This window comes from Coffea arabica, chromosome 9c, assembly GCF_036785885.1.
Source record: "Coffea arabica cultivar ET-39 chromosome 9c, Coffea Arabica ET-39 HiFi, whole genome shotgun sequence".
Lineage (NCBI taxonomy): Eukaryota > Viridiplantae > Streptophyta > Magnoliopsida > Gentianales > Rubiaceae > Coffea > Coffea arabica.
The window spans coordinates 42,933,536-42,961,247 of record NC_092326.1 but is presented as its reverse complement, the minus strand read 5'-3'; the positions used below and the strand labels follow the sequence as shown (position 1 = coordinate 42,961,247).

Genomic DNA, 27,712 nt, shown 5'->3' with positions numbered 1-27,712 from the left:
CACTGTGAAACCTACTCCTACGCCATTGCATTATAATTAGCAGCATTATTATGCTTTTGCATTTGCGAGTTCCAAAACCAGAGGAGTACTAATCATTAGTAATTGATGATCAAGCGCCCCCTCCCCCTCCCCCTATAATAAAATCTAAAGAGCTTTTATTAGTACCATTTACCATAAATAAAGCAAGCGATATTTTGGAAAAAAGAAAAATTTACCTTAAATAAAAGACTCCAGTTTTCTTCGGCAATCAGATCAAATCCATTAAAGATCCCAACCCCAAGCATCGAAATCAATCAAGTAGCGAAAGGGAAGATATTAATCCACCAATCAGAAGCTGCATTATACTCTCTAAAATCACAGCTTTCCATTTTCTCATCCCACAGTCAATCGCAACTCTCCAAACTTATGTCGGTCTATCAATGTATCACCGTCACCACTGACGCGGCGGTGATATTCAGCACTAGCACTGCTTCTGTGGGTGGCTAATATACAGTATATATACTACCGGTTTATGGAAGCAAGACCCCTTTATATGAAATCCTAAGCGGGGTTCTGGGTTTTGGTAAAGATTCAGTTTTTATTTCTACTAGAGTTTTTTCTTAGCGATTTATTATAATAAAGTAATGGGGAATGTTAATGGAAGAGAGGATGGTGGTGATGGGAACAGCCCTTCTGGACTTGATGCGGAGGATGGTGGTGGCGGTGCGCAGCAATCTTTGGCCGCTCAAGAGGGTAGATATGGTAATCATGCTGATGTAGGAGAGTTCATGGGTCAATCCCCCCCGCCCAGTCCTAGGGCTTCTCACTCTCCTTTGATGTTTAGGCCTCAGGCAAGTTCCTGCCTTTTTATTTTTTTAAGTAAAGTAACAATCTTTGCTTAGAATTTTTTTTTCCTTTTCGTGATAATTTCAGTAAGTTTAGCGGAATTGAATGGCTAGTTTTTTTCTTCTTTTTTTATTGCGAATTGCAACTGCATGGGTAGATCTGAATCGAAGTTGTAATTTTGGTGGTGGAGTTCATGTGGTGAAAGCGTTTTCTCTTGGATTTTATTGTTACCACAGCAATTGCTGAGTTCGGTTGCTTAATCTACTATATCTGTCTCATGTTCTCACTGTGGGATTAATGGAATTTTCTGAATGGTAATGACGTTTCCTTGGATTTTGAACAACTGATGCTTTGAGAGCATCCCTCTCACTAGTCTTTTTACCATTGGATTGGAAACTAGACGCGCTGGCTTAAACGCATCCTGCTCAACCACGAGCAATGCAACGCTTAGGCTTGTTGCCTAACCTCTGTAGTATATCCTGATGCCTTCCTTAGCTCTGCGTAATTGCTGCTTATCTCTGTATAAAGCGAACCTCTGAATTTGTTGCCAGGCATAGACTTTTCTTATTGTCTAACTATTCGTCATGAATGGATAGTTATTTGGTCGAGCTCTTATTTTTGTTTGTATGATGGCATGGTTTTACCCCACTATCAAAAGAGGGGGGGGGGGCGGCGGGTGGAGGTTGGCGTCTCTACAGTTGTGGAGAAAGTTATCCATTGCAAGTAAGATATAAAGGCTTTAGCAAGCTTTGAAAAACTGGAGAGGGCTTCAACTCCTATCCCGAAAATGAGAAAGCTTGACAGGATTGGCACTTATTATCTACTATCCACAAAGTTACCTGAAATTGTCTCATTATTAAATAAGAAAAAGGAAATGTTGGATATTATTTGTACTCTTAAAGTTTACCAAAATGATCTGGTGGTCCCGGTGGTTTTGAAAAAAAGAAACCGTCTGATTTAGCTCTGAAATGAGTGTCAACGTTTCATGTCCACATGCTTCCTAGTGTGTGCACAATGTCAAGCCAAGCCAAATATGCCTTTTTGTTGTCTTCTTTGTTTCTGAGTAAACTGTCTGCTATAGAATAGATGTCAAAGGCTATTGTGGCTTTTGTTATAACTCTTTGGTGATGGTGCTTTCAGATGCCAGTGGTTCCTCTGCAAAGACCTGATGAGATGCACATTCCAAGTCCATCATGGATGCAAACAATGTCGGGGCATGATGATATGTATTATGAACAAGGTATCCCAACAATGATTACATGGAGCTATGATGGTAATGAAGTTGCTGTCGAAGGATCATGGGACAACTGGAAAACAAGGTATCTCGAGGAGGACAATGGTACATGCTATGACATTTTCTGATTCTGGCTCAGTCGCTTCGAGAAAAATAACCAAAGTTATTTGTTTTGACAGAACACTTTTGGAGAGATCTGGGAAAGATTTCACAATCATGAAAGTGCTGCCATCTGGTGTCTACCAATATAGGTTTATTGTTGATGGACAATGGAAGTATCTCCCTGATATGCCTTGGATCCATGATGAAGCAGGCAATCCTTGCAACATTTTGGACTTGCAGGTATTCTTTTGTATTGTTCAGAAGTTGTCAATTTTTCAAATACTATAAGACAAAAAATCAGGGTTCTAATTTGTGGCTCTACCTTGATTTATTTTGCTGGAATTAATTTTATGGGTTCAAATTTATGATTCCCAACTCTGGAGATCTCTTATCATACATCAATTATATTGTAAAAGTTTTAATGCTTTTTTTTTTTGTGCTTAACTTTTATTAGTTATAACTCCAATCGGTTATTGTGTGGAATCAATTATTCAAAATGGTATTATGCTCTTTTCTCATGAGGTGGTGAAGTTTATTTAATGAAGGTGGTTAAGTTTTGAAGTTATGACAATCTTACATCTACTGCATTGGAACATGAAATTTACACAATGTTTTTTGATGAATAGAAGTTTAAAGCATTTTTCTCTTCCTTCTTCCCCTATACAACACAATGGGCACATGTCAGACTGTCTTTGAGATGAAGAAACTTTATGGCACTTGTTTTCAGTTAGCAACAGTATTTGTCTCTTTGATAGCATTCAAATGAAAAAGCTTGTCCAAAAGATGACCAGAATAAACAAAAAGTAATCAGAGAGACATATTATGGAAAGAAAGTTAACATTTATTTTTTGCGTATTGTGTCTCCTAGTGAAGATAGGAATCCTGAAAAATTGAATAACCTTAATCTTGATATTGCTTGGACATGGTTTGTAAATTATTTCTACCTGCTAGACGCTATGGAGATGTAAAATCAAAATCTGTGTGATATCCATATCGTGTCAGCACTCTGAACCTCTTAAGAGAGTCGAGCATTTGCATGTACTGATATTTGTAGGAGAAATTTCATATAGAAACATATGTCGCTTGGACTCGGGTATGGCGTCAGCTACGGGTATATATCTCGGTGACAATTTGTTTAACTCTAGGATAGAGGGACACGTGTCTAAAGACTTGGACATGGCACCAAGTTTAATAAATTTAAGAGTAATGACTAATTATTTTATCAAAATAGCTACTAGTTAGTTATAATTTCTGAAGAAGCAAAAAAGTTTTTTGGCTTTCATTAGTAAAAAAAGATATATTCTGAAGAAACATCAGATGGTAACATGGATTAAATTTGGCTTGCATTAATGAAAGAAATGTTTTGGAAAAATATTTTGAAGGCTCATTTACATTTAGAGGTTCTGAGTTCAAATTCCCCTTTCCTTTCCTTGCTTCTTAAATTGCATCCCTTCCCTGCTAGAAAAATTTTTATTGTTCAATATAATATTGCAAATTAATAAAGGATAAAAGCACATGTTAATTGTCAGATTATTTCATGCTTAAACACAATCAAAGCTAAGGCTGGATGATGACAAATCTTGGAGAATGGCATTGCATTTGCAGTGGTGTTCTATACAATTAATTCTTTTGAAGGATGTGGTATGGTGAAAGAGTTAAAGTCACCTAAAAGTGACTGGCTTCTGGTGGCCAACTAGCAACCAGTAAATAAAAAAATGTGTATATTATTTATCCAATGAATGCACTAGTAATCTCTAAAAGGTCACCATCATGTTACTTCAAAAAATTCTATTCTTTTTTCCTCCTTCTCTCTGTCCAGCATCAGCATGTTGAGTACAACTATAACTCTGAATTCGAGCTATTCTTAGTTTTCCCCAATGCGGAAAAATTCTCTTCCAATCTCATCAGTCATCTTGTAGATCAAATCATTCTCCTCCTTGACCAAGACATAAGCGCGGATGATCAGAAATTTGTCGATGAAGTGACATTTCCACTAGTTAACACACCCAATTATTTCTGACAGTATCTGATATGTACCCTGCACCCACAACCGCATTGTGTTATGTCGACACTGGTGTGCCTGGGCTGGATGGCAAGTCCGAGCAACATACCTAAGACTAGTCATGATTATTATACATTTTGCCCTAAGAACATGCTTGCTTGATCTAATTTACGTATAAGATGGACGCTAACTGAATTGAAGTAAAAACTGTGCAACTTCTATTTTATCTGTGTATGTATGTATTTAATTTTGTATTCCTGTCTAGTTGGATGCAACATGGTGTATGTCTGTTCATTGTATGATTGGGCTCATTACCGTAGTCCATAATCTACTGGATGCAGTTAACTAGTTAAAAGTAATTCTTCTTTGTTACTCCTCTTTTTCATTTTTTTTTTTTTTGGTCCTAGGATACATCACATAGTACATTTAGTGCAAGCTACATTTGATTTGTGTTAAAATATTAGATTATCCCCATTAACCCTTGTTTGATAGACAGAATGGCCTAAAATGGAAAGGCCTTTCTAATACAATCAAATTCATTCTCATGTTTAGTATGGATTGGAAAGGCCATTCTAACTTAATCTTTGAGAGCCCATCCTCAGCAAAACTTGAGGAAGGCCCTCTTCAGCATAAGTTGATGGAAACCCTTTTCAGCAAAGCTTATATTTAGGTGTATATGGAGCTGTAATAAGATTTCATTTGCCAATTCATATATTAGAAATTTTTTGAACTTGTACATATAAGAAAAGGGTTTTACTAGGATTTTTGGGATATTAACTTGTTAAGATTTTGAAGATCGGTGGTTCTGTACAAGGGTATGAATACTTCTGACAGAAATTCTTGGATATTTGGGTCTACCTTGTGCTTTCAATCTTGTGTAAATCTTGCAAAAGTCATAGTTGTTATTTCTTATCCTACCAGGATTGGGCCTTTTCAGTTAAATGTCTGGTTTAGGATAAATTCACTAAGGGTTTTGGTTTGATTTTTGACATATGTGAAAGGTCTTTGTTTTTGTTTTGTTTTTTGTTTTTTCCCCGTTCTTTGGGCAGTAATGGTGTATGTAATTCTAAATTATTATTATTATAACGAAGCCAAGAACACATCTAATTTAGAAGTTAGCGTGGAGAATTACTTGTATTAAATGAATTAGCAGATGATTGCTTGAAGTATCTCTGTCTGGATCTATAGACTTTACAATCAACAAAATAGTAACCCAAACATTCAGATGACAGTTCTCAAGGTTTGTAGATGCTAAGAAGTGGATGACTTTGCCATCAGTGCTCAATTATTGAGAATACGATGAGATTGCAATAGTTAATGTGATGCATGATGAATGTCCATGGAAAGAAAGGGGAAAAAAAATCAGAATGTCATGTTGAAGGTCCATCCACGTGAACATTAAACTGATACATTTTTTAGAAAGGACAAGAATCTAATAGAAAATGGGGATGCGAATGAGTCACGAGATGTATTATCTGATTGTGATCTTTTAGTTAAAGAGAACTTGCCGATATAAAAGGCCACAGTTTTGCTCACTGTTGAGGTTAATATGGTATGGCCTGGGCAATATTCTTGTGAATATGTTTTAAGAGGGAATGGATTAAGGAAAGATGAGGACAGATAGAAGAAAAATTGGCTGAGTGCTACAAGTAAAAAGAAGACAGTAATGTAAATGCTGAACATAGTGCTGGAATTAGGTTGGAAGTGGTTTAACCTTTATGTTTTGATGATTTTCATTTATACTTGAAGTAGTACTGAAATTTGTCTGAGCATCTTTGATAACTACCATGGGGTATTTTTTTTCTGGCTTAAATGCTAGCTTGGCCATTTCAGGTTTAATTATCTTTGTCTTGGCATCAATAGTTCTGTGCTGTGGTGAATAACGTTGTAGACCTTTATTTAGCAGATGCGTTATAGGTCTAGATTGCAGTGCTACATTTCATGTTAATATTTGTTCTAAGTAAGCGTATACTTGTAAATGTTTTAACTTCTGAAGAATTTCAATCTGTTTGAGTAGTAGCTTATTGAAGAATTAACTTGATCTTGAAAAAGTTGCTTCTTATTGGGATCTTTATTGAGGAAATTATCTGTGCTTTTCTTTTGAAATAGTGGCATGTATAACAATGGAGTTGATCTTGATCTTGAAATAGTTGCATATATAAGAATGGGGATGATCTTGATCTTAAAGTAGTTGCCTCTTATTGGGATCTTAGTTGAGAAAATGATTTGTGGTTTTGGACTGTATTAACTTGTACAATGTGTTATAGGATTATGTTCCAGAAGATATTGAAAGTATTTCTGGTTTTGAACCACCCCAATCTCCTGAATCAAGTTACAACAACTTGCAACTTGTTGCTGAAGATTATGCAAAAGAGCCTCCTTTGGTTCCTCCGCATCTCCAAATGACTTTGCTTAACGTCCCATCCGCACATATGGAGATACCACCTCCTTTTTCGAGGCCTCAGCATGTTGTGCTAAACCATCTCTACATGCAGAAAGGTCGGAGCCCATCAGTGGTAGCACTTGGTTCTACTCATCGTTTCCTGTCCAAATATGTTACAGTAGTGCTATACAAGTCCATACAGAGATGAAGATCTGGCCCACCTGTTTGGACAATGGTTTTCAGTCTTTATATGTAGTTGATATTAGTATTAAGGTTAAAATTTCTAGCCCCATCAGCAAACATTAATTGAAATTTGGAATATAAGGGACTTTGATAATTTATTCAACTTGGGGATAATTATTTTGGTGTCAAATTTTTGGATTTGTTTGTTCTCTGTATTCCTTTATTTTTCTTTCCCCAGCTGTCTAGTGAGAGCTTGTTCTGGCCGGATGGATCGAAATGTCGCCAAAGGGTTACGGTTAGAAACATTTTGGTCAAGTGTTTTAGGCTGATTGTCGATGAAACATCGGAAAGAATATTACATATGGAGAAGGATTTCCTTTTTGAGCTCGAATTACGTCTCCGGTGTTGTTTTGCTATTTGAAGGCTGGGCATCCTGCAGCTACAATCCCTGCTGCCGTTGGGCAGGATGCCAAAGGACAATGGTCTGGTTCGGTGCCCCACCACTTGAGGTTCTTTCCAGAATTCTGCAGTGCAAAGAATACCAGCACGCCCATGAAAGCTGTCCCAGCATCAAGCGCAGAAGACAGAACGTAGTTGTACTTCTGCCACCATCCTTTTCTGTATTTGAACACAAGATGGTTGAAGATCAATCCCATGACAATCCAGCTAGCAATATTGGTGGGAGCCGCTGGTGGAAGTCCGACAAAGCCACAAGTTATGAGCGGTATGTTGATTAGAGAGATCCATTTTTTGTCGGGGAAGATTCTGCTCAAAATCCATACAGGCAGTGGCAAGAGAGCTCCTACGGGGAATAGCCATACCATGTTCCTGTACAGACCTTTAGGTCCAAACAGTCTTTCTGGTCCAATAAGTCCCCAAACCACTGTTGTGTCAAAGGTTAACCGGAATCTGGGGCATGTCCATGGACTCTCTGGATGAAGCGCCTCCACGTCGCAGATGTTTGGGATGCTTCTCAGCATCCACCACCCTATTCCGAGGTTGGCTAGACCAGCAACTAACGTTCCTACCAGCTAAAAATTGAAGGGGTAAAGCATGAATCAGCCAGCCTCAGTTTAGCTCAGCCGGCTCTGAGTACGCAGTAAACGAAGAATTATTATTAGTATTATTTACCTGTGCAGTGAACATGCATCGTGGTGGAATTTTCATGTAGTGCCCAAGTTTAAGGTCAGATAAGAATGAAAGTGCATGAATAACGCTGGTCCGGCCATAGATCTTGAAAAGCAAGTTAGCGATTGGTTTCCCTGGAAGGATGTACCCAATCATCAGCTGGGCAATTATGTCATATCCAGGTTGCTGCAGGTTTAAGAGAAAAAGTAAGCAAACAGTTTTTTTGCAATTAATTTCCAATCAATAAAATTAAAGATGACGGATCGTTTAAAGTAATTTATTTAACAATAGTGAGCAAGAATTAAGTGTTTCAGTAAAGCTGTGCGGTCAATTACCTGGTTGGTGGTTGCTTGAATGACTCCAATAGGGAGAGTAAGCGCCCAGGCCAAGCCAGAAGCAAAGATGAAGCCCCACCAGGGCAGCTGAACATCTTGTCTCAACACGACAGACATGAGGAGTGATAGAGCAATGCTCACCGCCAATATGATGAGGAACCACCACTCAGGGACCGCCTTGTAACTGGCCATCAGCTTTGCGTGAATGTCTGATTTGATCTTCGTTGCTCCACAGCTGAATCGCTTCCAAATATCACTATAAAATAAAACATTTTGAGTTGAGCAGACATGGTTAATTATTTATTATTCAATGGGAACAGGTGATCGAGTGCCGAACCTGCCATGGAAAAGAGCTACATGCGCGAAAACTGCAGAAACTCTAGCAAATCCCGACCCAAGTGACATGGCATAGAGGGGGCACATGTAGAGCTTTCCGTACTTGGCATAGGCAGCGGTGTCCAGCTCCAGCTGCGAGTTCAAAATCTTCGTTACATCGTACTTCTGGCCGCTGGAGGTGAACAGCTGGTTGGAAAATATGGGAAACTTGCGGGCATCAAAGGTGTTGTATTTCCAGTAACAAAGAGGGTAAATAACGTATACGAACAAGACAAAGCCGAAAGCAATGTTGAGAATGGAAGACCAAGGGGTGACCAGTGGGCTGCCGTGATAGGCGGCAATCCCTGCCCAGTCAAGGGAGAAGGCACCTAGTCCAAGTCCGTGGTACCCTGAACCGATTTGCTGCGCCGTGACGCTATTAGGCCAAACCCAACAAACCCACGAGAAGAATGTCAGCAGCGGAAACAGGTACCCTGGAAATGTGTAATACGCGAAGCTCGCTGCCAGAAACGCGAGGAAAAATTGCATCCTTGTCAACCCTTCTTTTCTTGATTCTTTCTCATGGAGAGCCCTGTAATCAATCACTATTGGTTCACAGAGTTCGAATTATATCTTTGTCGTCAACTGATGCTGAATCTGACTTTTCTTTTTTCTTTTTCTTTTTTTTTTGATTGAAAATAATGGGGAAATACTACGCAAAAAAAAACGCAAAATGTGGTAGAGAATTAAAAAGCTGGACAGACCTAAATAGAGAAACTTGAGCAAGGTTTGCTGGCCACCACATTTCAACAGGTTCGATAAGGTATCTCCTTAGCATCCCAGCCCAGCCATAGCCAATTAGCTGCAACAGGATTACTCGCCGAAATGTTAAAATACATGCATGAACAAAACATTTCTTCGTACTGCATTGTACGATTATCAAGAAATGATTTAGTATACAAGAATAATATGTCGAGAAAAGCAATTTATACCCAAAACAAAAAGGGTAGATTACACTTTACCCTCTCTAGTTTAGTACTTTTTCACGTAACCTTTCTATGATTTCAAAAACTATACATAACCCCCTTATAATTTAAATTAAATTATCAAAATTCCGTAAGGAAGTTGACTAAAATATCAAAAGTATCCGTATGTGAAGTTAAAAATTATTTATAAACTAGAGGAGGGAATTATGTATATATTTTGAAAACCATAAGCAGCTGCAGGGTGAAGCCAAATGAACTTCAAGGTGTCAATTGCACTCTCTAACTTTGAGAAAGTTTTATTTTAGGCAAAAACTTTTGAAAATTTTTTAACATGCACTCTTGAAAATTTACTATAATTACATTTGATGTGATGGCGAAAATTGAACCCCCTAACCCTAAGATCCTGACTCTGTTGCTGATAAAAAAGTTGTGTTAAAACATTAAGCCATGAGCGGATTTTGTGGTAAAACACAAATTAAAGTGTCATGCATAGTATATTTATAGATTCTAACTACTTCAGTCATTCTAGTTTCTAAACAAAGGTAATATCGGCATTTCCGTGGATTCATCATTTTTATCGCTTTAACATTTTAGTCCAAACTACTAAGGAATTACGTATTGTTTTTGAAATCACATAGGAATTATGTGAAAAATGCAAAACCATAGGGGGTAGAGCGTGATTTACCCAAAAAATTGAAACACAAATTAAAGGGAAAATTTTAAATAGATGGATCGATGAAGGGGAGAGAGAGAGAGAGAGAGAGAGCAGGAGGGTTCGTCGCTTGCCTGAGTCGTTAAAACAATGAGCAGTGCAGCGAGCAAATTGACGTTGAGCTTGTAATAAGATTTCATGACGGTGATGGCACCCATGGAATAAGCTTCACTTCCACCGGCGGCAGCCCCGCAACTAGCCAATATAGTGATGACCACGTGCTCCTTCACATTGAAGGGCCCAGGGTTGAGGCTGAAACTCCACCTTCCAAAAACTGTGTATTTCTCCTCAGGCAGCACAGCTGCCATGAACTTCCCTATTGGTAATGCAACTATTTGCATCAGAATAGCGGAGATGAACAAAGGTTGGGTTCTGTAAATGAAGAAAGTGTTGAGGAATATCAATATCAGGCATGAGTTTAGGCCTATAAACCACGTTCGAAATGTCATTACTGGGAGGGAAGGGTCGTCTGTTTCTGGAACCACCAACCCCACCTCCTCCACCGAGCATCTTTCTAATTCTTCGGTTTCTGGAGGCCCTCCAGTACCGCTGCTCCGATTGTCGGCCTTGTCCGAAACCATGAGACGGCTATACTGGTGGTAGTACCTCCTCAGAAAGTTGCTTGATCCTCCTCCTCCTCCTTGCATCTCTATCTATATAGTCTATAGACTCCGCCACGCACGGCAACAACAACAGAAGGGACCCAAAACAGATGCCGCTAATTAATTACTATAATCGAGTAATTAACGACATCGAGAATCGTTGAATACTGAAAACTTCCAAAGATGATCAAAAGAAATCCACACATATAAAATTTGCTTTTATTTGTCTCATTTGTGATTTACTAGCATGTACTAGATATATAGTATATGTTAATGTCACAACCACCTTTGAAAAATTAATAATTTTATTTGTTTATTGTTCTCTTTATAATCTACATGTTATCAAGCTGAAGCATAAAAGATTATTGGGTTTGGGGCACTATCTGGCTCGCGGGGAAGCAGTGTAGGTAATATCTTGACGGGATCCGAACATTAACTAACCCAATCAATTCTTTATTTTGAGATACATATGTTTGCATCTTGAAGCTTGCATTTTCCTTTCTAACAACTGATCAGCAATTAATAACACTAGATCTGTTACCTAGGAGGAATGCATCCCACAGATCAATGCGATTTCCTCTTCTTCTTCTTCTTTTTTTTCGACAAAAAAAATTAATCTTTGGATATGATAAAATCCCAAAATTAATCTGCATCTCCTTCTTGTTTGGGTCAACTCTGTAGTTCATTAGTAGTAACTAAGCAACTTTAAGGGATACAATGCGAAGGATTCGATTACTAACGTCTAGGGGCTGGGGGGGGGGCCTAAAGTGCAAGTCAGGACATATTCTGACCAGTGCTAAGCTCCTGAAAAGCAAAATTGCTACTCCTTTTTTTCATGGGCGCAAAATTGGTAATCAACCTGTGGAACAACATGAAACTAATTATTCGCTTTAAACTTGGCATAACTCTTTCGGGTTAGAAGTGCTTAGCTCGATTATGACCCGTTAGTATAGAAAGCATCTGCGTACAGAAATAGCACATGAGAGTTGATTCTTCCCCCCCCCCCCCCCCCCCCAACCCCTAGTTTTTCTTCAAATTACATCTCCATTGTTGTTCTGCTAGCTATTTAACAACCGGGCATCCTGCAACTGTAATCCCAGGTGCTGTTGGGCAGGACGCCAAAGGGCAGTGGTCTGGCTCAGTTCCCCACCACTTCAAGTTTTTGCCTGAATTCTGAAGAGCAAAAAACAACAGAACCCCCATGAAAGCCGTCCCTGCATCCAAAGCAGAAGACAAAACATAGTTGTACTTCTGCCACCATCCTTTCCGGTACTTGAACAGAAAGTGGTTGAAGATCAAACCCATGACAATCCAGCTGGCAATGTTGGTTGGGGCTGCAGGTGGAATTCCGGTGAAGCCACAAGTTATAAGAGGGATGTTGATTAGGGAAATCCATTTTTTGTCCGGGAACTTTCTGCTTAAAATCCACACAGGTATTGGTAAGAGGGCCCCCAGTGGGAATAGCCATATCATGTTCCTGTACAGACCATGAGGTCCAAACAGCCGCTCGGGTCCAATCAGACCCCATACTACAGTAGTATCGAACATCACTCGAAACTTGGGGCACGTCCATGGACTGTCCGGATGAAGCGCCTCCACATCGCAGATGTTGGGGATGCTCTCCAACATCCACCATCCCATTCCAAGGTTGGCTAAACTAGCAACTAGTGAACCAACCAGCTGGAAGAGAAACGAAATCACAAATGTGTATCAAATGATGACATGATTAAACGGAGACTCAGCTGGAAGGAAAAGCCAGTTAGCTAGCCATCAAGAATTGGTTTACCTGTACAGTAAACATGCTTCTTGGGGGAATTTTCATGTAGTGACCAAGTTTGAAGTCAGACAAGAAAGAAAGAGCATGAAGGATACTTGTCTTGCCGTACATCTTGAAAAGCAAGTTGGCAATCGGTTTCCCAGGTAGGAGATAGCCGATCATCAACTGCGCAACAAGGTCATATCCAGGTTGCTGCACATTTATATATAATGAATTTATGTGGACAAGGAATAAGTGTGACTGCATGTGGTTGTATTAGTAGTGGATAATTAAAAATTAATTAGTTGAGTCCTTACCTGGTTGGTGGTAGCTTGAATGACTCCGACCGGGAGGGTGAGCAACCAGGCCAAACCAGCAGCAAGCAGGAAACCCCACCACGGCAACTGCACGTCTTGTTTCAGTAGAAAGCAAACCAGGAGTGACAGTCCAATGCTGATGACTAACACCACCAGGAACCACCAACGTGGTACTGCCTTGTAATTTCTCATCAGCTTCGCATGGATGTCTAGTTTGATCTTCTTTGTAGACCAGCTAAATCGCTTCCATATATCGCTGTTGTGCAAAATACTACATTTTTTCAGGGGAAAAAAAGAAAGTGCCGACCAAGACAGCAAATGTACCTTACTACTACAAGTATGCTAGCACGCTATGAACCAAGCTAATGACAAGCAAGCAAGCACGTACGTACCCGCCGTTGTAAAGCGCCACGTGCATGAAAACCGATGAAACTCGGGCAAAGCCCGACCCAAGTGACATGGCATAGAGAGGGACCATGTACAGCTTTCCAAACTTTTCAAAGGCAGCAGTGTCGAGTTCAAACCGGGAGTTCAAAATCTTGGTCACGTCGTACTTTTGACCGGTGGAGGTGAAGAGCTGATTGGAGAAGATGGGAAATTTGTGGGCATCGAAGGTGTTATATTTCCAGTAACACAGCGGGAATATGACGTAGATGAAGAAGACGAATCCGAAGGCTATGTTGACGATGGAGGACCAGGGTGTGACTAGTGGGCTGCCGTGATAAGCCGCGATCCCCGCCCAGTCCAGGGAGAAGGCACCCAGTCCGAGTCCGTGATACCCTGAACCAACCTGGTGGGCCGTGACGCTGCGAGGCCACAGCCAGCAGGTCCACGAGAAGAATGTTAGGAGCGGGAACAGATACCCTGGAAAGGTGTAGTAGGCGAAGCTGGCTACTAGAAACATGAGGAAGAATTGCATCCTGGTCATGCCTGCTTTTTTGGATTCCTTTTCGTGGAGGGCCCTGTTGTAAGAATGGAGTTTTTATCCGAATCCCGATAATCGAATGGAGCTTATATTGTGTTAGAGAATATTTTCTTTTTTTTTTTCTATAACTTATAGGATTAATAGGTATAAAATAAAATTATATATGTGTTTACGACAGTATATAGGCGGCAACGATGAAGTCTACAGTGCTATTTGTTAGCTTGAAATTTCTGTAACAAAATGGGGAGAAGTTAAGGGCGAGCATACCTAAACAAAGAAACTTGAGCCAGGTTTGCAGGCCACCACATTTCCGCAGGTTCAATGAGGTACCTCCTCATCATCCCAGCCCATCCATAACCCATAAGCTGCAGCCCAGGGCAAACTTATTAATTAGTTACTTGTATTGATTTGTATGAAAAAAAGAAAGGGAATCTGCATTATGCCAAGGGCCGATGGAAGCTTAATTAGTGTCACGTGATGATCTGAATCCATGTTTAATTAAGATGTAATTAGGGGTGTGAATGCGGTAGACATTAAAAGACAAAATTTGTTCAAGGGCTAGGTATTATTAATAGCTAGTGCTTGTCCTAAGCGAGAAATTAATATGCGATGCAAATATTTAATACTGGTAATTAGAAACAATTTGTTTGGTGGGAGGAAAACTTGAAGAAAATGAATGAAGGGCTAGAATAATTTTAAAGTTTAGAACTGGTAATTCTTGAAATCTGAACTCTTAGCATCAAAGCTTTTTTTTTTTTTTTTTTTTTGGTAAAAAAACATACAGTAGTATGAGGTTAATTAGTACATACATCGAGATACATATACCTGAGTGGTGACGACAATGAGAAATGCAGCGAAGAAAGTGAGGTTGAGGTTGTAGTAGGTCTTCATGACGGTGATAGCACCCATGGAGTAAGCTTCGAATCCGCCGGTGGCGGCACCGCAATTAGCCAATATAGTCACCATCACGTGCTCTTTCACGTTGAAAGGCCCTGGGTTGAGGCTAAAACTGCTCCATCGTCCAACGGAGTAACTTCGGGTGGGCAATGCAGCTGCCATGAGGCGGCCCATTGGGAGCGTAAGGATTTGCATGAGAATGGCGGAGATGAAGAGAGGTTGGGTTCTGTAGGAGAAGAAGGTGTTGAGGAAGATGAGTATGAAGCACGAGGTCATCCCAAGGAACCATGCTCGGAATGTCAGTACTGGGAGTGTGGGGTCGTCTGTCTCTGGAACCACCAACGCCACCTCCTCCACCGGGCATCTACCTTCTTCTTCTTCTGACCTGGAAACTGCAGCACAAGGCAGGGGCCCTCCTCCTCCTCCTGCATTGACGTTCTCTGGGGCTGCCATTTTGCAACTACTAGCAGGTAACTAGAGAAAATATGGTCTGAAGTTACAGCTGTGGAAAACTGACCGTCCTCACTAGATTAGACACATGCAAACATAAAATAAACAACACCAATAAAATGGGCATTAATTCAATGGGTTTCTAGTTCTACACGGGTATTATCTAGTTCTACAGGGGAGCAGTGTAGGTTGCAACCTGACTTCCTAAAGATCCACCAATTAATAAATTCCTCGCGGGTCGTTTGTTTATTGCCTGCAAGCTCTAAAGTACTCTTGCAAAGCAAACGAACTAAACCATCCAAAAAAGAGAATCGGAATTTGCCACTTGCAATTTACATCGATCGCACGGCCCACATGCTGCCTGTCTTGATCGAATCGGAAGTCCTCTACAGTACTGCTGTGCTGCTATATGATATTATTGCTCTTAAACCAACCAATATTATATTATTGACTACTTACTTAGTACCACCACATTCAATCTTAAAGGATAAATAGGAAGAATTGTCGTAAGCACGTATGGTACTAAATAATGCAAGGCAGATTTCAATCTGAAAAGATGAATAGCCGCGGGCGCATGTGCTTCTGTTTTTGGGGTCAACTTTGCAGTCGCAGAGGGAAAGCCAATTAATTCTGTTATGTTACTACGTAACAACGCCTTACATATATACATATATATACATATGTATATATATATGGTAGCATTCCATTGTAAATAAGGTCCTTCAAGAGGTAGCAAACAAGAAAAGACAGAAGAAAGCTTTGGGTTGTGCTCCGATGGCAAGATATGTTACTAAGCTCTTACAATTGAAGATTAACATGCCTTTTTAAAAGTTTTTGTAAAAAGTATGTTGTAATGATTTGATGATATATATATATATATATATATATATATATATATATATATATATATATATATATTAAAAAGGTAATTGAAAAACGTGTTTATGAAAAATGTAGAATTGAAAAACAAGTTGGTGAAAAATCCCTTTCCAAACAATTGTTCAAGTATACTCGCACTTTTGGAGGAGAAGAAGAGACCAACTTGTTCAAATTTTAGGAAATTAAGGACTAACTCCACGTTACATGTACTAACACAAATCGTACAATTACTTGAAATTGAAGACAAAGACCTATGGCTATCCCAGTTGAAAAAGTGGCATCCCTGAACTACAATTCCAGGTGCTGTTGGGCTGGAAGCCAATGGACAGTTATCCTTCTCAGCTCCCCACCACTTCCAACTCTAACAAAACAAAGTTGTATTTCTGCCACCATCCTTTCCTGTATTTGAATTCGAAATGGTTGAGGATTATTCCGGTAGTGATCCAGCTAGCAATATTGGTAGGAGTTGCCGGAGGCATTCCTGCACAACCGTATAATATAACTGAGCATTTACAAGAACTCAAAGATAGGAATTGCTCCTCAGAGTTTATGCAAAACTTCGTACGACTACAATCAGCGTCGAAGATTTCACTGGCCTCTAAAACTATGCATGGAACTTATCTTTAAACATGGGTCAAACCACAGAACCCATCACGTTCAACATATCCTACTTAAAAAGAGGGCATCCTTCAACTACAATTCCAGGTGCTGTTGGGCAGGACGCCAATGGACAGTGATCCGGCTCAGCCCCCCACCACTTGATGTTTTTCCCCTCATTCTGCAGCGCAAAGAACAATAGCACGCCCATGAAAGCAGTTCCAGCATCCAGTGCAGCTGACAAAACATAGTTATATTTCTGCCACCATCCTTTTCTGTATTTGAAAACAAAGTAGTTGAAGATCATTCCAGTAATGATCCAGCTTGCAATATTGGTCGGGGTTGCAGGGGGCATTCCAGCAAAGCCGTAAGATATAACTGGTATGTTAATCAAAGGGATCCATTTCTGGTCTGGGAACATTTTGCTCAACATCCAAACTGGCACCGGCAAGACTGCTCCAATTATGAATAGCCATACCAGGTTCCTGTACAAACCACCAGGTCCAAACAGACGTTCCGGTCCAATTAGACCCCAGATCACAGAAGCATCGAAAGTGACTCGAAATTTAGGACAGGTCCAGGGGCTCTCAGGATGCAGAGCCTCGACGTCGCACAGGTTTTCGATGCTTCCCAACATCCACCATGCTACTGCAAGGTTGACTGTACCGGACACTAGTGTTCCTACCAGCTGGAAAATGAAATTAAAAAAAAATGCAGGCAATTGAAGCCTCAGATATCCAATGTGAAGAGCAAAAATGTTCAGTCATTGGGAGAAAAGGTTTTTTCAAGCAAAACCTGAGCTGTGTACATGCATCTCGGAGGAATTTTCATGTAGTGCCCGAGCTTAAGGTCAGCTAAGAAAGAGAGAGCATGAATAGTGCTGATTCGGCCATAAATCTTGAAAAGCAAGTTTGCAATAGGTTTTCCTGGGAGGACATATCCAATTATGAACTGAGCAATTATGTCGTATCCTGGTTGCTGCAAAACAAGAAATTTACATCATCGACAACACTGATATCCGCTTGCTGCGTGAAATTGTTCATGCGGTGTTGAATCGACAGACGGATATTACATTCAACCATCCACAGTTTGAAAACCAGTTCATACCTGGTTAGTGGTTGCTTGAATAACACCTATAGGAAGTGTAACAATCCAAGCCAATCCGAACGCAAAGAGCATTCCCCACCATGACAGCTGAACTTCTCTTTTCCAGACAAAAGACATCATTAGGGACAGGGCAATGCTGCCTACTAATAAGACGAGGTACCACCATTGAGGGACTTGTTTGTAACTTTTCATCAGCTTTGCATGGATGTCCAATTTGACGTTCTTGGTAGCAGATCTACTTTGCTTCCAAATGTCGCTTTAAGAAGAATAAATGAATAGCATCCACGTCAGTCTATGTGTGCGCAGGGACATTTCAGCAAGTCAACTCATAATTAACATAAAACAAAGTGTGAACTATGAAATCACAAAATGCATGCTGATTAAGCATTTTACTTTTGATGATGGAGCAGGGACTACAGAGACCTTGAATTGCTAGACAACTAACAGTGGTTTGGTGCCACGAGGACTTTCCATTCTCACAGAATGTTTCCCCGTTCAATATCAATCATTGTCAGATTGAGGTACATCATATCAGAACCTTGATTTAGAAACTAGGTACTAAAATGCGCAGATGCTCAAGAACTGGAACATCTGCACTAGAAAGAGCTAACCTGCCATGGAAAAGTGCTACATGAGTGAGGGTTGCTGTAAATCTAGCGAAGCCTGATCCAATTGAAAGGGCAAAGAGAGGACTAAGGTAGAGCTTGCTATATTTTTCATAGGCAGGAATGTCAAGTTCGTAATTCGGGGTCAAAATCTTGGTTGTATCATATTTGTGGCCAGTAGAAGTGAACAGCTGGTTGGAGAATATGGGGAACTTGTGAGCATCAAAGGTGTTGAACTTCCAATAACATAGAGGGACAATAATGTAGATAAACATGACAAAGCCAACGGCAACATTCAAAATTGAAGACCAAGGTGTGACTAGCGGGCTGCCATGATAAGCTGAAATTCCAGCCCAGTCAAGGGTAAAAGCACCAATGCCCAATCCATGGTACCCAGAACCAATTTGCTGTGCTGTTATGCTACGAGGCCACGCCCAACAGACCCAAGAAAAGAATGTCAAAATTGGGAACAGATAACCGGGAAGTGCATAATAGGCAAAGCTCGCAGCCAGGAATATAAGAAAAAACTGCATCCTTGTCATGCCTTGTGATTTTGATTCCTTCTCATGAAGTGCCCTGTATGAAGTAAGAAAAATCAGCAAAGCGAGTGGAATCTGCATAAAGAATAAAGGTAACCAGACAAGATGCCCAAACGTTTATCTATATTTGGTAGCCAGATACAACGTATGGTTTATAGCAAATGTGTTTCTGGAATTCCAAAGCAAGAAAATATATGATTTGGAATCATCAACAAATGCAGAAATGTTGTTCTGTCACCACTCTTTTTAACTCAGTTTTATAACCAGTATATGTGGGACTTAATGTCCAGAAAGGAATGTTGGCTCCACTAAGCGTGACATCCACTAGGCAATGGTGCCTTATCCTTTGGGTAAGCATAGCATAGGTGATGCGTCAAATGGTTTCATGAAACCATGGATGCACTTTTTATATAAAGGCTCAACTCCTACATACTTTCCTGGTGTCTCGGTACTTCTTTTTTCAAAAAGAAAAGGGAAGAAAAACTAATTTTCACAAAGTCATTGAAAGAACACATGTCATAACTAACAAACCAGAATTGAATTTGTCAAAGGAAAATGTGGAGTCAATGAGAGAAAACAGAGCCAAACATGATACGAGTGTCATAAAACTACTAGAACTCAACGAGGAAAAGTTCAGGAAAAGCCAGAAATGCACACCTAAACAGGGAAACCTGAGCAAGGTTCGAAGGCCACCACATTTCAACAGGGTCAACCAGATACTTCCTTAGCATCCCAGCCCATCCATAACCCAATATCTGCATTTCAAGGTTTTTTTTTTTTTCAAGGAAAAAAAAAAAGGAACATAAGCACAGTCGAATAAATATTAGAGAATATTTCAGACACGACAGAGGTCCAGTTTAAGACCCGTTGTTCAATAATTAATAGTAGAATTATAAAAAGTAGATTGGATGTCCTGAAACTGATTGAATACATGTTTTGATTCGGTAAGCGTACTTCTCTGTTTTCCTCAACCATAAATGAAGAAATGGATTAAGGACATTCTCCTCGCAAAAAAAAAAAAAAAAAGAAAAGAAAAATTTTCCTCACAATCCACGACCCCGTCCCTTATCCCAAGTTAAAAATTCAATGAAAAAGGAAAAAACTAAAACTCAGCAAAAAAAAAAAATTTTTTTTTGGAAGCCAAAAATATATTCCCCAAGAAGACATGGGCAAGATTGTGAAAAAAACTCTCATGCTGTATTGTAAGAGTAGTAGCAATATTGGGCGAAATCAAAAGTGTTGAGCAGGTACCTGGGTAGTCAAGACAATCAAGAGAGCGCATAGGAAACTCAAGGTCTGCTTATAGTAAGCCCTCATGACGGTAATAGCACCAATGGAGTAAGCATCACCACCACCTATAGAAACCCCACAATTAGCCATAACAGTGATGATGACGTGCTCCTTGATGTTAAATGGTCCCGGATTGAGGCTAAAGCTCCACCGTCCGAATAAAGTGTAGGTTTTGGTGGGCAATGCAGCAGCCATGAACTTGCCAATCGGGAGAACGGCGATTTGCATGAGAATGGCGGAGATGGTGAGGGGCTGAGTTCTGTAGATAAAGAAAGTGTTGAGGAAAATCAAGATGGTGCATGAGGTTAAGCCTAAGAACCATGCACGGAATGTTATGACCGGGAGGGTTGGATCGTCGGTCTCAGGGACCACCAACGCCACCTCCTCCACGGCACATCTGTCTTTATGATCAGTTGGGGCAGGGGCATCTCCTCCGTTGAGCTTCTCCGGGTGAGGGGAAGGGTGAGCTTGGGGCTGGGCGGAGGGGTGCTTGGAAGCCTCCATAATGGATGTTATGGATCAAAAGTCAAGGGAAGGGAAGGGAAGGGAAGGGATGGGATGATGTGCAGCTATTTTCTTGCAATTGAAAGTTACAGAGGTCACAACCACAAAGCAAAAGTTTGAATGAAGCTTCTGTCTTGAGTCCCAACTGGTGTCTTTACCTGTGCTGTGTATATATAACAGGAGGGGAAGGGTTCTGATATTACTACAATGCCCTCTTCAGTACATCATCTACAATTGTATTCCCAATAGTAGTGTATTCCGACATTCTTAAAAATATATTGGGGTACTACTGCCAGTAAGTATTAAAGTTGTATTGGCTATAGTAGTGCCTTCCAGAGTTCCAGTGTGTGTTAAAAAAAAAAAAAAAAAAATGAAGACAAGGGTGGGGTGTCATTTTTGGTGATTGGTGTCAATTTAGACTAGGGGGACGTACTGGAACTATATATATATGTAGTTATGTATTGAGGTTGGCTATGGTTTGTCAATCAATTCATCATATCATCTCCGAATCCTACATATTCTGAAATTATTTGCTTGGTCTGAAAGTCACACCCTAATCAATCATATTCTACTACAAAACACCCTGACATTTACCGTATGAGTCATTCCTTCCTCTCCCTCATAGAAAGTCTCAAGAGACTCCAAAAATTCATGGTTAGATACAGTTCGGGTGTTGAATTTCAGCTTTGAGGATCATGTATGTAACATATACACAACACTTTGGTTTTCGTATACGCTTGAACAAAAGAGTTGAGAAAATGTACGCACTTTATTTTGATAAACGCAGCACTACACTTTAAACAGGAGATTTGGAGGGCTGGAACCTTTGGAGGAATCATAATTGCTGAGTAAGGACCGGGGGTTGGAACCATTTCTTTTACTTGTGAAGCTGTATTCGATTGTTGTATTAACAATAATATATTATTGCATTCTACCGCCGCAAGGTCCGCAGTTCCTACTTGTAGTCGTCTAAGGGACTAGTTCCAAACCAATTTCATCGTCACCTTTTTACCATTTATTTTACCATTCATAAAACTGGCACAAACGGTAACATTTTCCTGGCATATTATATTATTATTAACCCAGGAAATGAGACCAGTATGTATAATGCATATCTGAATAGTGAATTGTGGAGAATTTTGGCAGATGACCAATCCAGTGGATCCATGCAGACCTCCGGGACAGTACTGTAGTAGTGCTGCCAATATTCCGTAGACAAATAGACAAAAAAAAAAAGAAATAGGAGGAAAGAAGCATGGTCAAACGCTAAATGGAAATTGTTAAACCAAAAGTGGACGGATGGATCAATCAGACGAGCGGGTGGTGCTGCCGGCTTTGGAGCGTGTGATCGTCGCGTTGCCTAAGGCCTCTGCCACACTCCCGTTTCCCACTCACCCACTGAACTACGGGCCCCCCACGTGTGGCTAAACTCTGCGGGCTCCATTCCCTCCATCCACGTCGACACCCTCGCCCCCACTTCTTAGTACGGCGTTGCGACGCCGTTACTCCTCCTGCACGCTACTCCCCTCTGCTTTAACGTTTCCCGCTGACTTGGCATTTCCCTGATTTACGTTACCGTTACTTTTGCCATGTAACAACAAAAACACACACGTTTCGGGCGGCCGTAGTGTGCATGGCATGCCCGTTGCCCCGGTCGGGCCCAGCAACACTTTTCCTTTCCTTTGCTCGCGCACCCTAATAAAGATTTGGATTTCATACATTAATTCAGCAAAAGAGAATAGACAAAATTATATCGGAAAAGTACATAAATGTAAGGAAAGATGATAATTATTAATATATGTATATATATGATAGGTTATGTAAATGCTAGATGTGTTAATGGGTGTACCCATTACAAAAATCTTTTTTTGTTTAGTGCCTTAACGACACATGATACGTATCCTTAGGAAAACAAAAAAAAAAAGAAAAGTAGATTAAGTGGGTTTCTTTTCCATTACTTGCATCTTTCTGATTTATATCGGTTAGGTGCCTTTCTTTTCCGTTACAGTAGTATAGTATTTGTTATTCCACTAGAAGAAAAATATGAACATTAAACAAAAAAATTAACCAATAATAAAATAGTTATGATAATAATATAATAATAATGCACAAGTATGGAAGGCTGAGGTACATATATTTCGCTCTCTATAATGTAATTCAAGTTTCTGTGGAAAAATCAACTCCGATGCAGCATGATCTTTATCATGTCACCCCCTAAATACGATAGCTCAATCGCACTTGCTATTACTCTGATTAGTCTACACAACCAAGAAAGTATAGTTCTACCCAGAGTTATACACGAGTCGAGCCGCTTGCCAATCGATCGCGAGTAGTTCGAATCAAAGTTCAACTCTAACTTGATCAATATTGAAATCGAGTCGAGTTCGAAGTGACCAAATCTAATTCAAACTTGAACAATTTAAAGATACTTAACTTATTAGCTCACGAGCGAGGTTGATTTTATATTTTTTATTTTAATAATGAAATTACTTATATATTCCTAATAGTTTGTTATTTATTAAGAAAAACTATTATTTTATTCATTTTTTTAAAGATAAAATAATTAATTTTTAAAATTTTTTTAATCTCGACTCAAGCTTGAGTCGAGCTCGAGTTCGAATTTAATAAAATTAAGTCAAGATTCAGTTTGATTAGGCTAAAGTTTGATTCCACTTGACTCGTTTGTAGTTCTAGTTCCACAATGCCATTTTTACGTGCCAAAATATGAGCTAGAAAAATAAAGAAGAAAAGTGTTCTTTCTTCTAAGTACTCTAAAAACATTATTGGAAGTAGTTGCACAAGTCTTGAGAGTGCTTTTTATCTCAAGGTACACACACACACACATATATAGGTAATGAAAATTTGTCACAAGCATAAATTACACTAGCAATAGTATACTAGATAATGTAGGAGTTATTAGCTATTCAAATTTCACTATGTATGAGTTTTTGTTTCTGACTATATATGTTTAGTATTTATCCAACTATGTGTTTCTTGTAATATTACCAAAAAGAAAAGAGATTTTGTTAGTTTGTTTGTAAGACATTGTTAAGTAACCACGTATAGGCGGTACAAAGTATAAACTAAATCCCAGAATTATAGATGAGGAGAGTAGTGAATGAAAGTAAATGCTGAATGTAGCCTAAACCCTAACTTTGAGGCCTGGGATGTAATGCGAAAATTCTACTCCAAGCCAACTAGAAATAACGAACACTCGCTCAATAACTTAATTTGTATAGGACTTTGTCAGTACCTCCCCACAAAACACTCTACTTGTGAGTGTGGCCTACGTATGTTAAGGTAAACGATGAAAGAAAAGAACCCTACATCATTCATGTCATGTCACTACTGGTTGCGAGTTCATGTATATATATATCCCTTGCTCCACAAAGTCAGCGTAAAATCTCGCAAATTTTTATAGCAGAATTTTGGGATACATAAAGGCAACTTCATCCTAATGTTAATCTAATGTCACAGCCAACAACACCGTAGAGTTGAATGGAAGCACTGGTAGAGCTGGAGTAGAGATGGAGCTTGCGAGTACAAATTTGATGTCAACACCCTTTTTCATAAGTTGATAAGCTTCCTTCCCTTCATAGGTCTATTTTAGCACTGAAACCTATACTCAATTAATCTGAAGCAAGTCCGTAGGCCGTAACCGTAGTGGACAAATACCCACACGAGGGATGTACTGAGTAGTAGACTAGTAGTAGTGTTTCAGTTTGTTTGGGAAAGCACGTACGAGAGTGCAGACTGCGGAGTGGATCACTTTTGACAAGATGATCAGGAAGATGACGGACGAGTGAGTGAGGACTGAGGACAGACCGTTGAACAAGAAGAGCGGGAGGCGGCGGCCATCAGGAATTGCCTTTTTTGTTTTTGGTGGTCCCACCGTTTGTTGACTTGACGGACCTGTAGGCAGGCTTCAGAAAATGGTCCACTCCCACCATATTGTTATAGCCATAGGAGTACCTACTCTATCATTAGTGCTGGGGCCCACAGAGTTTTGCCGTTTGGCCTGGGCTTGACCCTATCGAGAGAAGCGTTGACCAAAGATCTTTCGCCTACTTGCCTTTGCGATGCTTAAGAATCATCTTCTTTCATGGTGCTTCTCACGGGCTGCTTTTTGCTTAATTAAAGATCACATCAGAAAAAAGCTGCACAAAAAAGAGGAAAAAAATTTCAAACAATGATGATGAGAAGCGGTGCATGTCAACGGATTCGATTTGGAAATCCAATTATTTGTGCCGCTAAATATTTCCGACAGGTGTCCTCCGACGGAAGGATATGCAGGAGGCGACCATATCAATGGAAAAAATGGTTGCCATCCGGAAGATTCTTGCTTGGCGAGAATAGTTATTTCATGTTTGGTATCAAATGAACCTCTTTTTTTTCTTTTTTAATTTCCATGTATGTATTTTTGGTGCATATTTCACGAGAGTCATTTCGATTAAAAATTTCTTTAAATTTAGTTTAGGCAAAACTAATAAATCGGATAAAACCGCAAATACAAGGAACCCAAAACAATTTTTGGATACAATTAATTTTTTTAAGCCATACGCGCAACTCAACTCATGCGAGTCCAGCACTAATTATTTTTACTTTGTCAGAATTAGAAAAAGAAGTAGTAGTAAATCGTAAACAGTGATGGATGAGGTAGGAGGTGCCATATCACAAAAACCCAAACACAATGGACAAAAATGATAGTCTCTCTTCACGTGGAAGTCGGAACACCAGCTCAGCTGCGCACCGGAGGTCCAGATCGAGCAGAACAAGAGGAGAGAGGGACGTGCTTGTTCAGTGGTTCGGCTACCATTTCAATCCTAACTAATTAAGAAAAGTGAACAAATATGGCGGGGCTCAATCCTGAGAATAAATCAATTGGATGGATCATGGATGGAGAAAAGAGAAACAACAAACATCTAGCTAAGCTAGCCAGGGAAAGGCCTATTTCAGGAGGGTCGTAACTTCGAATTTGATGTTTCCCTTTCTGTTTCATTAAATGCTGGAATTTTGTCTGCTCGTTAATCATCCAAATACTCTGTAAGCCCTGCCCATCAATGTTTTGTTTCCATTAGCAAGATGCCAATATTATTGATGGTAAGTGAGTTTTTTTTAATTCAATCCATCCTCTTGTTTCATTAACAAGTTGGTATACTTTATAGGTATGATAAGTGTAATTAAGGAAACGAACAGAAGATAGAGAAGAAGACCCCATCGTGTTTTTCTCTTACGACTATTATAATTACCTGAATAATGCCAAAAAAAAAAGAACCGAGTTGGACGAACGTACATTTGGATAAGGAAAACTCAGATAATCATTATTATTTGTGGGTAGAGACTGGAAAATTCTTGTTCCGGGGCAGGAATTCCTCAAGTAGGTAGCATCTTGGGAAAGGGTTATACACTTATACTAGTAGTAATTTATAATTATATCTGGAAGCACGGATTTTTGGATCTGTCGTGTGGTGGCGTCCTCCCCTCGGGCCTCATCCTCCTCCCGCTATCACCTTGGTTTGGTGGCATTAACGCTAGCTGCCTAGCTAAAGTTTGCAAAAAGAAAAGGTGGCGGGTCTGGACCATAAAATTGTGTGTTTGAATGCTCTGAGTCTCAGATCAGCGTGTCTTGTGGGTGCATTTCCTTTGCTTATATCTTCCCACGGCTAGCTGTGGAATTCCATCCTCCTTTCCTTTAGTCCGGTCCGGTAATGCGATTCCTTCATGTCGCGGTCGCGGTCGCGGTCGTGGCACTAGGGTTTTGAAATGTGCTTGCATTTGTAGTGGGAGTATTAGTTAAGTTAGAGAAATAAACAAAGGGGAGGGAAAAACATATTTGCTAAAGTATTTGCTGGACCACGTCACTGGCTGGATTCACAAGTTGATTTATTCTCATTCTCGTGTAGTAGCAGAAGACAGAGGCATCACTATCAGATTACGAAATTACAAGTTCAAGAACGTAACGATCGAGGAATTACGGCCTCTCTTTAAAGTCGCAGCACATACACTACTAGTCTACTACTACACGCTACATCAAAATGCTCCGATCCCTGTCTTCATTTAAAATATGATTGTTGCTTTCAGGGGGATTTCACACCTTTCGCACTGCCAATTTGCATTTCAATTAATGACACTCAACTAAAGAGGAGAAAAAAAAATTAAAACTGATACTTGCCCTGCCTTTGATACATCTTGTCAGAAATCGGCCGATGATGATGGCGATTGTAGAGTCAACCCAACGATCAACGGGTAATTTTTGTTGCGGGAGAGCCATCCGTAGTGCCTTATCTGAAGTGTGTCTTGCTGTGCACTAGATTACAGAATATATCCATGCCTGTTGAGTATGGACAATCAAGAAGATCTTAAAAAAGCGAACACCAAAAATGATGAGAAGATGGTCGATGCGACCGGATTACTTCGCTAGGGGGGCTCTGGCCACATTTATATCAATCGAACCCATCCAGCCAAGTGTTTGTTTCATTTCCCTTCTTTTTACTACACCACCTTTCCTGAACTTGTCATTTCCGGGTTAACGAACCATGTAGCCTATGTATATGGAATGGAACCTATGGCGGCCCAGATGCTGCAAAAAAAAAAAAAAAAAGAGGGAACGGCTTTCTTTCTTTCTTTTTTCTGTCTATTTATCTTTTAGCCGGGAGATGAGGTGTTGGAAGAAGTGAAGAAGGAGAAGGCAAACGAGGACAGACACAGAAATTAAGCCCTTAACCCGCGGGCCCATATCCGCTATTCGGATGGTCAGTTCTTCTTCTTTCGGTTGTCAATGGTTATCGTTGGAGTGATTAATGCTAAAATGGCCAGTTTACAAGTGAATTTCATCATTCAACAAATAGATGATATCACGAAGAACGCATAATGTTGTGAATTTCATCATTCAACTCGTTATGCTGTGGATAGAAATTAGTATAGCCACAACTCATTGCATGCGTATGCCTAAGTCAGCTACTGCTTGATGCACCAAATGGTTATGCTTGCTTGCTCTTCCCTTTTTTTTTTTTTTTTCACCTACAAATGATTGAAACAG

General features: G+C 39.9%; 4 protein-coding genes across 4 annotated transcripts; 1 reads left to right on the top strand and 3 right to left on the bottom strand.

Annotated features, from left to right (window-relative positions):
• Positions 1–84: 84 nt before the first annotated feature.
• LOC113707968 (SNF1-related protein kinase regulatory subunit beta-2) lies at positions 85–6,919 on the top strand. Its single transcript, XM_027230380.2, has 4 exons — positions 85–830; positions 1,966–2,144; positions 2,239–2,401; positions 6,431–6,919. The coding sequence occupies exons 1-4, from the start codon at positions 624–626 to the stop codon at positions 6,752–6,754; spliced, it is 873 nt and encodes a 290-aa protein (XP_027086181.1). The 5' UTR covers positions 85–623; the 3' UTR covers positions 6,755–6,919.
• A 77-nt stretch (positions 6,920–6,996) lies between these two features.
• LOC113707967 (oligopeptide transporter 3) lies at positions 6,997–10,881 on the bottom strand. Its single transcript, XM_027230379.2, has 6 exons — positions 10,280–10,881; positions 9,272–9,369; positions 8,530–9,099; positions 8,193–8,448; positions 7,861–8,043; positions 6,997–7,760 (listed from the first exon to the last, which is right to left on the bottom strand). Exons 1-6 carry the CDS (start codon positions 10,850–10,852, stop codon positions 7,143–7,145), a joined length of 2,298 nt encoding a protein of 765 aa, XP_027086180.1. The 5' UTR covers positions 10,853–10,881; the 3' UTR covers positions 6,997–7,142.
• Positions 10,882–11,837: 956 nt separating this feature from the next.
• On the bottom strand, positions 11,838–15,213 carry LOC113707739 (oligopeptide transporter 3-like). Its single transcript, XM_027230043.2, has 6 exons — positions 14,631–15,213; positions 14,073–14,170; positions 13,273–13,842; positions 12,881–13,136; positions 12,594–12,776; positions 11,838–12,487 (listed from the first exon to the last, which is right to left on the bottom strand). The coding sequence occupies exons 1-6, from the start codon at positions 15,153–15,155 to the stop codon at positions 11,870–11,872; spliced, it is 2,250 nt and encodes a 749-aa protein (XP_027085844.2). The 5' UTR covers positions 15,156–15,213; the 3' UTR covers positions 11,838–11,869.
• A 956-nt stretch (positions 15,214–16,169) lies between these two features.
• Positions 16,170–20,826, bottom strand: LOC113708716 (oligopeptide transporter 3). Its single transcript, XM_027231294.2, has 6 exons — positions 20,131–20,826; positions 19,537–19,634; positions 18,347–18,916; positions 17,736–17,991; positions 17,424–17,606; positions 16,170–17,316 (listed from the first exon to the last, which is right to left on the bottom strand). Exons 1-6 carry the CDS (start codon positions 20,671–20,673, stop codon positions 16,699–16,701), a joined length of 2,268 nt encoding a protein of 755 aa, XP_027087095.2. The 5' UTR covers positions 20,674–20,826; the 3' UTR covers positions 16,170–16,698.
• Between the last annotated feature and the right edge of the window lie 6,886 nt (positions 20,827–27,712).

Bases quoted from the DNA above. Each gene is read 5' to 3' on its own strand.
- LOC113707968 (XM_027230380.2), top strand. From the start codon at position 624: ATGGGGAATGTTAATGGAAGAGAGGATGGTGGTGATGGGAACAGCCCT. The intron at 2,145-2,238 runs GTATCTCGAGGA...TTGTTTTGACAG, and splicing joins TGGGACAACTGGAAAACAAG to AACACTTTTGGAGAGATCTG. The intron at 2,402-6,430 runs GTATTCTTTTGT...AATGTGTTATAG, and splicing joins GCAACATTTTGGACTTGCAG to GATTATGTTCCAGAAGATAT.
- LOC113707967 (XM_027230379.2), bottom strand. From the start codon at position 10,852: ATGCAAGGAGGAGGAGGAGGATCAAGCAACTTTCTGAGGAGGTACTAC. The intron at 8,449-8,529 runs GTTCGGCACTCG...TTTATTTTATAG, and splicing joins GTAGCTCTTTTCCATGGCAG to TGATATTTGGAAGCGATTCA. The intron at 8,044-8,192 runs GTAATTGACCGC...TTAAACCTGCAG, and splicing joins TTCAAGCAACCACCAACCAG to CAACCTGGATATGACATAAT.
- LOC113707739 (XM_027230043.2), bottom strand. From the start codon at position 15,155: ATGGCAGCCCCAGAGAACGTCAATGCAGGAGGAGGAGGAGGGCCCCTG. The intron at 13,843-14,072 runs GTATGCTCGCCC...TTCTTACAACAG, and splicing joins GCTCAAGTTTCTTTGTTTAG to GGCCCTCCACGAAAAGGAAT. The intron at 12,488-12,593 runs GTAAACCAATTC...TTTCTCTTCCAG, and splicing joins GAAGCATGTTTACTGTACAG to CTGGTTGGTTCACTAGTTGC.
- LOC113708716 (XM_027231294.2), bottom strand. From the start codon at position 20,673: ATGGAGGCTTCCAAGCACCCCTCCGCCCAGCCCCAAGCTCACCCTTCC. The intron at 17,992-18,346 runs GTTAGCTCTTTC...TTCTTCTTAAAG, and splicing joins GTAGCACTTTTCCATGGCAG to CGACATTTGGAAGCAAAGTA. The intron at 17,317-17,423 runs GTTTTGCTTGAA...TTCATTTTCCAG, and splicing joins GATGCATGTACACAGCTCAG to CTGGTAGGAACACTAGTGTC.